The 12,789-nt window shown below is 38.0% G+C and overlaps 2 protein-coding genes across 3 annotated transcripts in view; one reads left to right on the forward strand and one right to left on the reverse strand.

Annotated features, from left to right (window-relative positions):
* Positions 1-4,091, reverse strand: part of LOC102208020 (uncharacterized) — a 5,870-nt gene extending 1,779 nt beyond the window's left edge. The window contains exons 1-6 of the mRNA XM_013908674.1: positions 4,048-4,091; positions 3,617-3,643; positions 3,340-3,514; positions 3,092-3,248; positions 1,173-1,345; positions 699-927 (exon numbers count right to left, since the gene is read on the reverse strand). Coding sequence (XP_013764128.1) covers positions 699-927; positions 1,173-1,345; positions 3,092-3,248; positions 3,340-3,501 — 721 coding nt within the window. The 5' untranslated portion in view covers positions 3,502-3,514; positions 3,617-3,643; positions 4,048-4,091. The remainder of the gene's footprint in view (positions 1-698; positions 928-1,172; positions 1,346-3,091; positions 3,249-3,339; positions 3,515-3,616; positions 3,644-4,047) is intronic.
* Positions 4,092-4,253: 162 nt separating this feature from the next.
* rrp9 (ribosomal RNA processing 9, U3 small nucleolar RNA binding protein) lies at positions 4,254-11,783 on the forward strand. Of its 2 annotated transcripts, none has more exons than XM_005724510.1 (15): positions 4,254-4,500; positions 4,637-4,731; positions 4,830-4,942; positions 5,024-5,091; positions 6,178-6,219; positions 6,319-6,445; positions 6,569-6,693; positions 6,804-6,896; positions 7,031-7,131; positions 7,214-7,348; positions 8,754-8,816; positions 8,921-9,078; positions 9,307-9,386; positions 9,482-9,555; positions 11,619-11,783. In XM_005724510.1, the coding sequence occupies exons 1-15, from the start codon at positions 4,417-4,419 to the stop codon at positions 11,719-11,721; spliced, it is 1,461 nt and encodes a 486-aa protein (XP_005724567.1). In that variant the 5' UTR covers positions 4,254-4,416; the 3' UTR covers positions 11,722-11,783. The 2 variants fall into 2 exon arrangements, with proteins under 2 accessions (XP_005724567.1, XP_005724568.1); XM_005724511.1 differs by having other exon boundaries at positions 8,921-9,066.
* Positions 11,784-12,789: the final 1,006 nt, after the last annotated feature.

Genomic DNA, 12,789 nt, shown 5'->3' on the forward strand with positions numbered 1-12,789 from the left:
AATTTTGTTCACTCAAATTCAGCTTTTCTTCGCTCAAAATAAATTTCTCCTCAAAATACAACACTTGCACCTGCAAACTCTTTTTATGTGCGCTCAGAATAGTGGCACAAAAATAACGCCATAGAATTCTGCTGTCTACAAAAAATCCTGAAGGAGAAGGTCTGTTTCTGACCTCAAGCTGAAGCACTATTCAAGCACAATGATCCAAAATACACCAGCAGGTCCACCTCTGAATGGCTTAAGAAAAACAAAATAAAGACTTTGGAGAGACCCAGTCAAAGTCCTGACGTAAATCCGATTGAGATGCTGTGGCATGACCTTAAAAAGGTGGTTCATGCTCAAAAGGCATGCCAGTTATCGTTAATGCTTGATTGTAGCTGTTGCTGCTAAGGGCGGCACCAACCAGTTAGTAGTTTTAGGAGGCAATCACTTTTTCATACAGGGCCATGTAGTTTTGTATTATTTTCCTCTTAATAATAAAAATCTTCATATAGAAACTCCATTTTGTGTTTAATTGTGCAATTGTGTTATGTTTGTCTGATTTTCAAATTTGTTCGATGATCTGAAACGTTAAAGTGTGACAAACATACAAAAAATAGGAAATCGGGAAGGGGGCCAACACTTTTTTCAATCACCATATACAGCATTTACAAAGAAGGCTAATGTTTCTAAGGCATCCTTAGTGTTCCTTGATTTACCGATTAAACTTTTCAAAATCTCAGGTGGGAGCTGTGGCTTGTGGCAATCCTCTCCCGTAAAGGTATTCCTACGGCCCTGCAGAGAGTGGGTGGCCAGCGTTTCTCTGTCAAAAAGTATCATGAGCAGGGCTGAAGTGTACTTCTTGTAGTCTGCAATTTCTGCAATGCGCTCATAAAGATTTTTTGGCACTCGAAGATTCTCTGAGAGATAGATGAAATTGTGGTCATCCTACAAAGAAAAAGAAATATCTTTTATAAAAACATTACATTTCATTGGTGTTTGATCCCAAATTAACCACTTATAAAATAACAAATTAGTGCTAGCCTGCCTGAGCTTAAAAACAATGAACATTTCAAATGAGCACCAATGACATAAAACTTCTTCTAAGATAACAAAATGTTAATGAACTGATCAATCTGCCAACTCAGTTATACAAAGAAAGTACAAAGTCTACAGCACACAGGAGCGTTGACCTCTGGTATATTATGAAGCGCTCTCATTTCTGCCTCAGGCTCAGTCAGGAAAGAGATAGTCTCATCAGAGTTTTGTGGCGCAACTGCTCCTTCGCCTCCGTGGAGAACATGATCCAGGGTGACCCGCAGTTCATGTGCCGTGTGCCTCATCTGCATCATGAGAGTGTTCATCTCTGAAAAACGTTACAAACCACTGAAGTAAATCCGACACATGGTGAAGATATTCATCAGATAAATTATTTCATTTTATGTTTACAGCATAAACTCAGACAGAAAACTAAAAAGACTGACGGGATCCAATTTTTCCTTCCGCACATGTTATCAATGCACTAGACAGTTACACAGACGAATACTCAACATTTGACATTTAAATTTTAATAAGGCCCTGTTCTTGTCATTGTTGTTAAGAAATTCCCTTAAAAGAATTATAAAATTTTTGCACTAATTGCAGTTAAAGTAGCTCAATTTAAACATAGACAAATGTTTAAAAAGTTAATGTTTTAAGTTAAAAAAAATGTAACAATTGGGTTTGCTAAATGAATGTACCACTCTAGAAAACTGTCATGTTAGTCAATTTGACTTGAACTACTGTGCACTTGACTGTGTGTAGCAGCAGTTAATTGCTGTACAGTACTTGAGCAAAAACGCTTGAGGTACCCTTCATTTCTTTATATTTTGCTAGAAAAATGGAAAACAGCTGCAATGAATTATTGAAATGTGCAAACACACATAGAAATACAGTGTATGAGGCAAAAACAGCTTCCTTCTCATTTAAGTAATCTTCAGGAAAAGTTCTCCTGGCTTCTTGAAAGAAGCTCAAAGCTCTTCTTTGGATGTTGGCTGCCTTTTGTTTCTTTCTGTTTTCTCTGTCACGCACTGCTTCAGTAATATTTGCTCTGTCAAGGCCAATCCATGACTGTGTGTTTGGAATCATTGTCAGTATAAAAAAATGAAGCTGTTGCCAATCAGAAATTTTCCAAATGGTACCTCGCTGTTCTTCTGCTCACAAAAGTTTGACTCAAAAAAAAATTCAAATTTGCCATACCCATTTCCTTCCTTACGCATGGCTTCTTGACAGCCACCCTCCAGCTGAGACTGTTTGTGATGAGGCTTCAGTGAACAGTAGATGGATCAACTGAAAGGCCAGATGCATCTCCTCAGATCTTTTCTGGCTTTTTTCCTAATTATTAAGGACATGACTTTCACATACTGTAGATATTTTTCTAACACTTCTTTTGTCCTCTGCTTATCCAGAACAAATTCTCCACAAGTTCTATAAGGACACACTTCCCACCATGTTGAGATGTACCAACTTTTAAGCTAATAGCTCTGTGAGAATTACCATGATGGTACAAAAATACAATTTTATGCCTATCAACATAAATTATCTTTGGCATATTCAGTTCATTTAACTAAAGAAATGGGAACAAATTACATGCTTTTCGCCACAGGCTGCTAGTAACAAAGATACAATTTAAAATGAACTCTTTGCTAAGTTGTCTGGAAAGTGTAGTCAAAACACTGATTCGTCTCCTCACTTGGGTGCCTTTTTATGCTTGAATGATTCATGGGTCAGTCTTAAGTGGATTAACAAAGACAAAGGATTTCCTTGGAATTGGCAAGTATAAGAACTCAACTGAAAATGAGTGAAAAAGCAACCAGTGACCAAAGAAAAACTTTGGTGAAAGAGCTTCCTGCTCTTCCACTTTTTAAAAAAAATTACAAGAAGGTCTAACTCCCAGGAAGAAAAATACAAAGAAATGCAGGATGACTCATTCGGATTTGTCCTTGTAGCATCTAAACCAGTTAGGTTTAGTTAGAGTAATGTGTGTGCTACAATAAATATTAATGTGGTCTGACAGTATTTTTAAAGGATATAAATTAACTGATTGATTGATTAGTTAATTTTTCCCACCCACCTTTGAGTTCCCTCAGCTCTCTCTCAGCCAAAATTCTGCATCTGCGTTCATATTTCAGTTGTGCCTGCAGCTGCTCTATTTTCATGAGAAGGCTGATGGTGTCTGTTCTGATTCCCGGGCTTGCAACATTGTCTTCATCAAATTCAATAGTGTCAAGCTGCCACAAGAGTTGAAAAAGAACACATAAAAAAAAAAATCCAAGTTATACACAAGTTACTTATTCTGATAATTAAACAATGAACTCTCACGTCATTGTTGGGATAAGGTGAGTAGCTGGCCTCTTCATGGAGCCTAAACTTATCCTCGCCTGAATGACAGCCAAACTCTTGTGCATCTGTAACGTTATCGATCTTTATCATCTTAATGGGTGGCTGTGCTGCAGTCGCACCTGCGTCTCTCTTGGGTGGCATGGTGGTGAACAATCTGGGAAGAGTAAAAAGCACGTTGACACACCAAGTGCTGCTGCTTTTCTGCACAGGACAAACTCAAAGTTGGAGCCAAACTTTTTTCTTTTTTTTCACTCACTCAGCGACGATCTCTGCTCGTTTTAAACTCCCCCATGCAAAAACAGAGAGACAAAAAAAAAAAGGTTTGCAGTCAACCTTGCATCCCCCTCCCGCTGTCTCATCCCCCCTCCTCCTACCTACTACTAGCCTCCAGCTGCTGGAGCCAATGAGTGATGCAAACTGCATTTCAAAACATGTTCAAATACACGTGATATTTACTGTGCGATAGTTTAGAGGAACCTCACCTCAGGTTGAGCTCAACGACAAACTGTAAACACAGTCACTGAAGACAAAGGCAGTGCAGTACATGGAAATACTGCGTAGTAGAGGAAGTAGTAATACTACTGCAGTAGTACAGTACATAGATCCTGATATAATTAGGGATTTTTTTTAACCGCCGCGCATAACATTTTCGATTAAATATGTGTGAAATACTAATCTTACGTTTACCTTCCACTGTGTGTGGCGCGCACATTTATGGGATTACCGTCTTGTCAAATGCATATTTTTACAATTATGTGCGGAACAAAGCTGCGAAAACTTATTCCCCGAGGGAAGTATTTCGCCCCAGCACAATTTCCTGTTCATCGAAATTCCTACACGGGCCAATTAAAATCCAGAATTTTAATAAAGGGTGGGACATGTTAGAGTGAACGTGACAATTAGCCAATCAGTGTGCGCTCGCGGCCCATCTCAGCTTCCTAGTTTGGTTGCAGTCGACCCATGTGGGTTCAATGTTGACTTGCGGCTTGAGAAAGTTGAAGAGTTAACGCTGCATAACTGTTGTCAGTTTTGAAACGCTGCTTGTTGCGTTTCGACATGTCTTCATCATTCTTTATAAAAACAAAAGAAAACCCCAAGTTTGCCAAGAAGGGGAAAAATACGGCGGGCACGAAGCGAAAGGTAGGTGAATTGAACTGTTAGCGGGTAAGCTAAACCATAGGGTTCACTCGTGGCTTCTTAACTGGTTTCCACTGTTGTTATAACGCTTTTATTTACGATTTTGTGGTAGATACATCGTATTTTTTCCCCCTCGCAGGGTGATGTGGATCCTACCGGAAAAGGCAAATTACGAGCAAAGAAATCGAGCTCGAAATATAATGAAGAGATTTCCAGCGACTCAGAGACGGAGAGGTGCGTTTTCAGTGGGGGTTAAACAATAATCACAAGCCTTTGGCCTCTAAATAAAAGCACGAGTCTTAATGATCTTTGTGATAATTTGATTTTTCCAGTGCCACAGCGCCAAAGAAAAGGCAGTCCACCGAGCAGATTGAGTATGAGGAGACTCCACAGGAAAAGAAGCTGAGATTAGCTAAACTTTACCTGGAGCAGCTCAAGGAAGAAGGTAAACTTGTGTCATTTACACAGGCACAACATTAAAATTCATTATTCCAGAATGAATGAAATGAATTCTTCTTATCTTCAGAGGAAAATAAAGCAGAAGAAGCCTCCTTTGAGACAGATCTAATTGCGGGAAGACTTCAAGAAGAAGTGGTAAGACATTTCCTATGTGAGCCCGTTTAAATGGTAGCTGTAGTACCAGGGTACCTTACATGACTTGGTTATTACACTGCCAGTTGCATGTGTTGAGCTATGTCTCTGTGTACTAACATTTACTCAGATTGTCCCCTCACAATGAAAATATCTTGTTGCCAACTCTACACCTAACATTACAAACTGTTGAGCCTGTTGGCCAGATGTTCCTTAGATCATGCTGTTGTGAACGCCATTCCTCCTGTCATTAATTGAGTTTTCACTTCTGGTCGATTTGCCCTTGCTCCTTTGTATGAATGGATCGCTCTATGCTGGGCAGTAACACAAGTCCTCCTGAATATGTAGCAGAAATGCGCTCAGTATTTTGTTTTTGTTTTAGTTTGTTTTTTTTACTTGAGGCAGACATTTGATGGTATCTGTGGGTCCTTATATTTTGGCAATAATTATTATGCTCTCAATTCCAAAAAGTTGATTCTGTTCATCTGGACGTAGTATTTTCAGTGGGAGCAACATTTTGTCACTCATCAAAGTGACTTCTTCTCATCAAAGTGACTTCTTCAGTCTCTGAAGACTGACATGACTTCTTCAGAAGTCACTTGGATGAGTGAATTGACAGTACTGAACAGGTTGATCAACATAGAGGTAGACTACACTTCAGAGTTTCAGAGGGGTTTGCTGTTATGACATTCCTATGGCATAGATTCAACTCAGATGTCTAAATCAAATCTTAATAAAGTTTTTTTTGTTCCCATGATTTTTTCAAAGTTTAGTACTTAGGCCACAGTTTAGTTTCAGTTTCATAAGACAATTTTCTCTAAATTAAATAATGACTGATGTAAAAATGCTGATGTGGTCTTCTGGGTTACAGTTCAGTAATTTTTAATAATTTGCAGCTTTACATCTTATGATCAGATGCAAGAAATATTTTGGTTGTACTTGCTCACATCAAAAACAGTATCTCATTGATACTGGGGGTTTTTTGTTTTTTTTATTTGGATTTACTGTACTTGATTTGCTGGACTTGTGTTTATAATATTGATATTTCTGTGGATGTGAGTTTATTTTATTTTTTCCTTCTCCCATCAGCTTGAACAGAGAGGAAAGCTCCAGCGGCTCATCGCCAAAGATGTAATTATCAGAATTTTCATCCTTTTAATCCCGCTGTGTGTCTAATAAGAAGTTTAATGTTATTTATTTCTGTGTGTTTTTTTGTTTGCTTGTTTTTAGCTCATACCACCAGATCCTTCAGAGATCAGGATGTTCAGAGGACACAAACTTCCAATTACGTGCCTGGTCATCACTCCAGATGACAAGTACATCTTTTCTGCTGCCAAAGACTGCTCCATCATTAAATGTTAGTGTATAGTTAATCCTTACAATTTTTTTTAAACTCCTGTCGTGAAAATAAATTCAAATTATTTCACAGTTGTGAAGGCTAATACTTTAATAATAATATGTTTGGAAATGTTCTTATTAGGGGATGTTGAGAGTGGTAAAAAAATACATACAATACCTGGTGGAAGGAAGGGTACAGAGGATCGCCATGTTGGACATACAGCCCACATCTTGTGTATGGCCATATCATCGGATGGCAAGTACTTGGTGAGTAGTTCTTCCTCAGCAATTCCTGCTTTTACCAATTTTGGGAATCCAGCTTATTCTACCTTTCTTACAAAAGTGTGACCATAACGTCTTTGTTTACATATTTCTAGGCCACTGGAGACATGAACAACCTGATCATGATTTGGGAGGCAGAATCGTGTAAACATTTGTATAAATTTACAGGACACAAAGGTGCTGTGTCGGTATGTTCTTGATGTTTTTTTTTTTGTTTTTCCCCCCTCACTAGTTGGCTACAATTTTGACATTTTAACATCTCAGCTGTGCGTAGGTGATACCTGCAGTTCTCTTATAACACAATCTTCTTTTTCCTTCACAGGGCCTTTCATTCAGGAAGGGGACTCATGATCTGTACAGCGCCTCTCATGACCGCTCAATCAAAGTGTGGAATGTGGATGAGAATGCATATGTAGAAACTCTGTGAGTGACCAATCAGAAAATAATTTCTCACATTCATTTGGCTCTAGTGTGTGAAATTAACTGTGACTGTAAATTTCTGTAGCTTTGGCCATCAGGACTCGATCACAGGACTGGACAGCCTGAGCCGTGAGCGCTGTGTGACTGCAGGAGGGCGGGACGGTACTGTACGGGTGTGGAAGATAGCTGAAGAGTCTCAGCTGGTGTTCCATGGCCATGAGTGAGTCTCTTGACTTCTGTGCATTGCTTGTTCTCACCAGTGTGCACAAATTCAGGTGCTTTGTCTGTTTGCTTGTTTTCTAAGATTCATATAAAAGCATTTAATAATTGCACAGAAATGTTCATAGTCTGCATTAAAAATATATGCAAAATTACCATCTGAAATAAGAGAACCTGAGAATGAAGCCAGAGTGTTTCCACAGGAGTGGTAATTGTTATTATTTATTTTTAAACAGAAAAAGCGATGCTTGGCTGGAATGACAAGTATGCTGAAGATTGCTTCCCCAAAGACAAACTAGCTCAAGTTAAAACTTGACTTTGTAGTTGGTGTGGGGGGGGAATCTAAGCAGAACGTAAGAAAGAGAAGACAGTGGATAGCAAGGCGCACCTCATCTGTTGGCTTCAGATGAGAAATTCATGGCAAATATTGAAAAAACCCCATATTCTTCAGCATATGCAATAAATAGTTAAAATAAGATAACTAGTATATATGAAAAATGTTAAAGTCTACACATTCTCATTTTTGTTCTTTATAGGCAATTTAATATTTTATAGTGTTGTATTTAATTCTAAATTTGAGCATTTTTGACCTATGGTCTTTTGGAATAGGGTAAATATTGACCAAAACAAGACGTAATATGGAAATATTGTGCTAATACACATGGTTTACACGCAGATTTGTTCACAAGCACTGTTTGTGAACCAATCACATTTTACTTTTTTGGCCTGAAAAAATAAATTAATAAATCTTAAAATTAGAAACCATTAGGAAATTATTTTTGGACGCTGCAAATGTCAGCTAAACCACTAGAAGAAAGAAGTGGCTCGGTGGTGTAGTCGTTAACACATTAACCTTACATGCAAAAGATCTTCAGTTCAAGACGGAGAGCAAACAAACCCAGAGTCATGCTACTCAGAGAGCCAGTCGCAGGCTTGGATAAATGTTGTGTCAGAAGGTATCTGGCTGTGCCAAATCATACACGCAGATCCCATCTGCTGTGGCAACCCCTAGGGAAATAAGGGAGCAACCAAAAATGGCCAAAAATCAGCACAATTTCTCATGGATGATCTTGCTCTTCTGCTGCTGGCACTATACTCTCATATAAAGTTTGAAAAAATATGAAAGAAATCAAATTAAGAGTATTGTTTGTTACTACCTTTTTGACTGCTGCATGGTTTTTATTGTCCCTCTACCATTAAACATGTCTGTTGGTTGATTTATATAAAATCTTTTGATATTAGATGTATTGGAGTAATTTTCATTCTGAAAATTTAACAGCACAGCTTGATTTTTTAAAATTTTTTTAATAGATGTACACATTCATAAATGCATATTTATTTATAGTCTAGTTTTCTTTAAGCATACAGTGAGACTGACAACTCTGATTTTGTTGTCTTTTATTAAGGGGTTCAATTGACTGTATCCAACTCATAAATGAGGAACACATGGTAACAGGAGCAGATGATGGGTAATAATTTGCTGCTATGTTGATTCAGTTTCTTTCTCTCCATTTTTATTTATTCGGTGTGTAATAGTGTGAACTAACTCATTCATATTTCCTGACAACCTCAGCTCTGTGTGTCTTTGGAGTGTCAACAAGAAGAAACCTCTCAGCACAGTGAAACGGGCCCACGGTTGCCATGGTGATGCAGGGATTGAGCAGCCTCATTGGGTCTCTTCAGTGGCGGCACTTCAGAACTCTGATACTATTGCCTCAGGTGCCTATAGCTGTGAGAAACCTCTTCATGTGCTTTTCAGTAACACATGGACCCGTTTTTATTCGCAGGATAATGTAAATAAAGTGTTTTACGAGTGATTTGTTTGAATGCAGATGTATTCAGTGCAAGTAATAAATTCATTCCTGATGAAAAGGACATCAAAGTAATACATCAGCCTAGGTTGGTGTTTAAGTAAGCTGTCGTCATTTGGCTTTGTATAACAACGGATCTTCCTTGCAGGTTCCCACAACTCAGAGGTTAATGTGTGGAAATGTGGCCAGAATTATCGTGGGCTTCAGCCTCTGTTCAGTGTACCAGTGGTAAGCAGTTAACCCTTTCCTCTCATTTAAATAAATAAATAATAATAAGTTGCATAAATGCTTATTTTCTTTCTCTACTTTCCTTTCCTGCCTAGTCTGGTTTCGTCAACAGTTTGAAGTTTTCAAGCTCTGGTCAGTTCTTGGTTGCAGGAGTTGGACAGGAGCACAGGTACATTTATACTCATGTTTCCATAGAAACTAAAGTTCCTGAAAACTAATGAATGTCAGCACAAGTTCATGTTTAGTGGACAAAACATCCACTAGGTGGCAGTGTTAATCCATCTTTAACATTTTAGAATTTTTAGGTTGACTTGGCCTCATTCATATAGTTATGCAGTTACTAACTGAAGGTAACCAGGAAGTATGATGTTGGATAATGTCACACTTGTCATGTAGTATTTTCGATCAGTTTAGCTGAATGCAAGGTAAAATAAAATGTGCAAGTGGATCAGATATTTTGTCTTGATGCATGCTCAATCATCCAGGTCAGTAAATCCACAAAAGATGATTCTGTTCATGTTGGGGAAACCTGCAGTCAGCTGAGACTGAAGAAGTCACTTGAATGAGTGACGAAGCATTTCTCCCACTGAAAATCTGTCCAGATGAACAAAATCAACTTTTGTGGATCGGATATTTCGTTTTGGTGTGTCGATCATAGTTACAGATTTTACAGAATGACATGTAAATCTGAACTGTTTTGTTTTTTTTTCTTTCTTTATTTTGATTGTATTGACATATGAAACAAACAGTGTTAAACTTGACCACTGTGAAAATTGCTGAGGGGAACCGACAGTGATTATTGTAATTTGATATCCAAAATGCTTTCTTGTGTACTGGAGGGTCTGAGCTGCTCTATAGTAAATCCATCCACCCACTCACGGCTGTAGCTCAGGTCATCTACTGATCAGAAGGTCAGTGGTTCGATCCCTGGATGCCCCTAGTCTTCACTCATCCATTGGTGTATGAATGTGTGTGAATGGTACTAAGCACTTAGACGCATACAAGGTGGTGCTTGTGTGAATGGGGTGAATGTGGCATGTTGTATAGAGTGCTTTGAGTGCTATATAAGAATCAGTCCATTTTACCATTTACCGTCTCTTCCACTTATCCATTTCAGGGTTGCGGGGGGGGGATTATCCCAGCTACCACAGAGCGAACTGTTCTCTACAGTACAGTTTAATTAATCCAAAACCTTGTCCGACAGATAGGATTTTTATGACTAATACCTGTATTGACCAATTACTCGTTTGCTCTCTGGGCCAGCTGTTGCTTATAGGGAAGTTACAGATTGCCTTCATCTGCAATCAAAACTTATGACTTATCTGAAGGGATCTTGTCTTTTCTTCACTTTGTAAATGTTTATCAGTCATTATAAATACCAAAACCTCGGGATCAGGAAATGGCCTAGCTGATATGTCAGTCAGACTAATTGTGCCTCCAAAGATGTGCAGGTTACTCGTACTGTGTGCATTAATACTGCTCTATAGCAGTGTTTTTAAACTGTGTACTGATAACACGTCAGGTGGTCCCCCACCCTTTTTTATTTCCGAAGGTGCAATATCCGTGTTTTCCAAAAAAGTTTTATTGGAGCATTGGAGAGGTGCTTTTTTTTTTCTTTTCTAACCTTACCTGAATCCATCTTAGATGAGCTCGGGCTCAGAGACAGCTTCTGCATTTCTCAATCACTGTTTATTCCCTCGAGGTTTTTGCTTTGCATGCTAGAGTTTTAATGAACTGACAGTTTTCAGGAGTGTGCCTGAGCCTGTGCAATGATTTCTACTTCAGAATTGTCTGTTTCCAGCACGGTGTTGCCTGAGGACACACAGATCACAGACATTAATTACTGGTTTTCAACCTTTGCGCAAAGAGATTTCTCCGGATCTCTGATTTTTAATGTACCATAGATGATGAAATTCTTTGCAGTCTTCTATTGAGTGGGCAAACCATCCTCAATTTTTCTTCTGAAAGCCTCAAGCTCACTGTGGTGATCGTTTAATACAAAATGTTTATGACCTGTTACCAGATATCAGATTTAAACCATTTCTCCAGTGTTTTATTACTCCATCCCTCCTTATTTGTTTTTTAATTAACAATCCATATTCAATTCAATTTTATTTATATAGCACCAAATCACAACATAAGTCGCCTCAAGGCGCTTCATGATCATTAATCTTCAGTGAACTGTTAGTGTTAAAATAATGATTTGTAAATAAATCTTTGTTTTGTTTACAGATTGGGACGATGGTGGAGACTAAAGGAAGCCAAGAATGGAATTTATGTTATTCCTCTTAAAAGGAAACCCTCTGATCCAGAGGAAACTAAAAGCGCTGAATAGAAAACTGTTAAATGCTTTTCCTTTTGTAAATTAAAGATCTAAAAATAAAAAATAAAATCTCAGGATTTTTTGGGTTTTTTTCTTTACTTACTTTAAAAAAATAAAATCCAGACAGTATCTGTTTCTACAGTTGTTGTCTGTGGATTCCTCTTGTTATTAAAAGACAATAACAGCTTTTGGTTTAGTGAAGAAGTCAAAGCATTGTTGGTAAGGCATCCCTGCATAAAAACAAAGTGTGAAGAGGCTGAATTGTAGGAGAGGAAAAAAGACTGCTGGTTCTATTTTGTGATCATAAAGTTTTGAAGTGTCATGATGTTCTATGAAAGTTAGGCTGTAAGTGTGTCTGGAAAAGTGATGACTGCTTCTGTGTGTAGGGTATTGGAGGAGTCAGATCAAAAGTTGTGAATCATAGATATGGTGGTAGCAGACCAGCATATCATTTGAATCTCATAAAAATGTAATTGAAAGTATATTGGCATCTTTTAGTAATAAGGAAAAAAAAGGTTTACAGCTTATTTCTACTTTTACTTTACTTGACATTTACTTGGTATTTACAGGAGGGAAAGTGCACAAAATCGTAATTATACAAGTGATTTGTCAGACCAGCCTCAGGGACTGCAAGCTGTTGACTAGTGACATTATGTCAGTGACAGTTATTGTTATATAATAACCAAGAATTACCAAGAATTGGTATTTGCACCATCTTCAGTCATCCTTCAGGTGTCCACTTAGACCCAGGTGGACATGTTGATGCCATTTTCATTAGGAATAGTTTTATTATCCAACTCTTAATTTTGTATGCCATATAGGGGGGGGAAAACAGTATCATCTTCTTTCACAGTTAAACATGCAGACAATAACATTTAAATTTTTAATAAAGTCACTTCTATTTATGCTGCAGGCAGACAGTGGGTACAGTTTCACATCTAAAACGCCAGTCCGCATTTAATGTGTAAATGTAGGATTCGTGTGAACTTTTTTTTCCCCCATGTACAATTGCAGGTACTCAACTATTAAAACAACAGCTATCCTGCACTAGTTTGGTAACTGAAAATTTACTGAAATGGC

This window comes from Pundamilia nyererei, unplaced genomic scaffold, assembly GCF_000239375.1.
Source record: "Pundamilia nyererei isolate P.nyererei 1_Seehausen unplaced genomic scaffold, PunNye1.0 scaffold00012, whole genome shotgun sequence".
NCBI classification, from domain to species: domain Eukaryota; kingdom Metazoa; phylum Chordata; class Actinopteri; order Cichliformes; family Cichlidae; genus Pundamilia; species Pundamilia nyererei.

What these genes read in the sequence shown, in the direction of transcription:
- rrp9 (XM_005724510.1), top strand. Translation starts at nt 4,417, where the DNA reads ATGTCTTCATCATTCTTTATAAAAACAAAAGAAAACCCCAAGTTTGCC. An exon ending in GGAGCAGCTCAAGGAAGAAG is followed by an intron (nt 4,943 to 5,023) that starts GTAAACTTGTGT and finishes TCTTATCTTCAG; the next exon opens with AGGAAAATAAAGCAGAAGAA. An exon ending in CATCGGATGGCAAGTACTTG is followed by an intron (nt 6,694 to 6,803) that starts GTGAGTAGTTCT and finishes ACATATTTCTAG; the next exon opens with GCCACTGGAGACATGAACAA.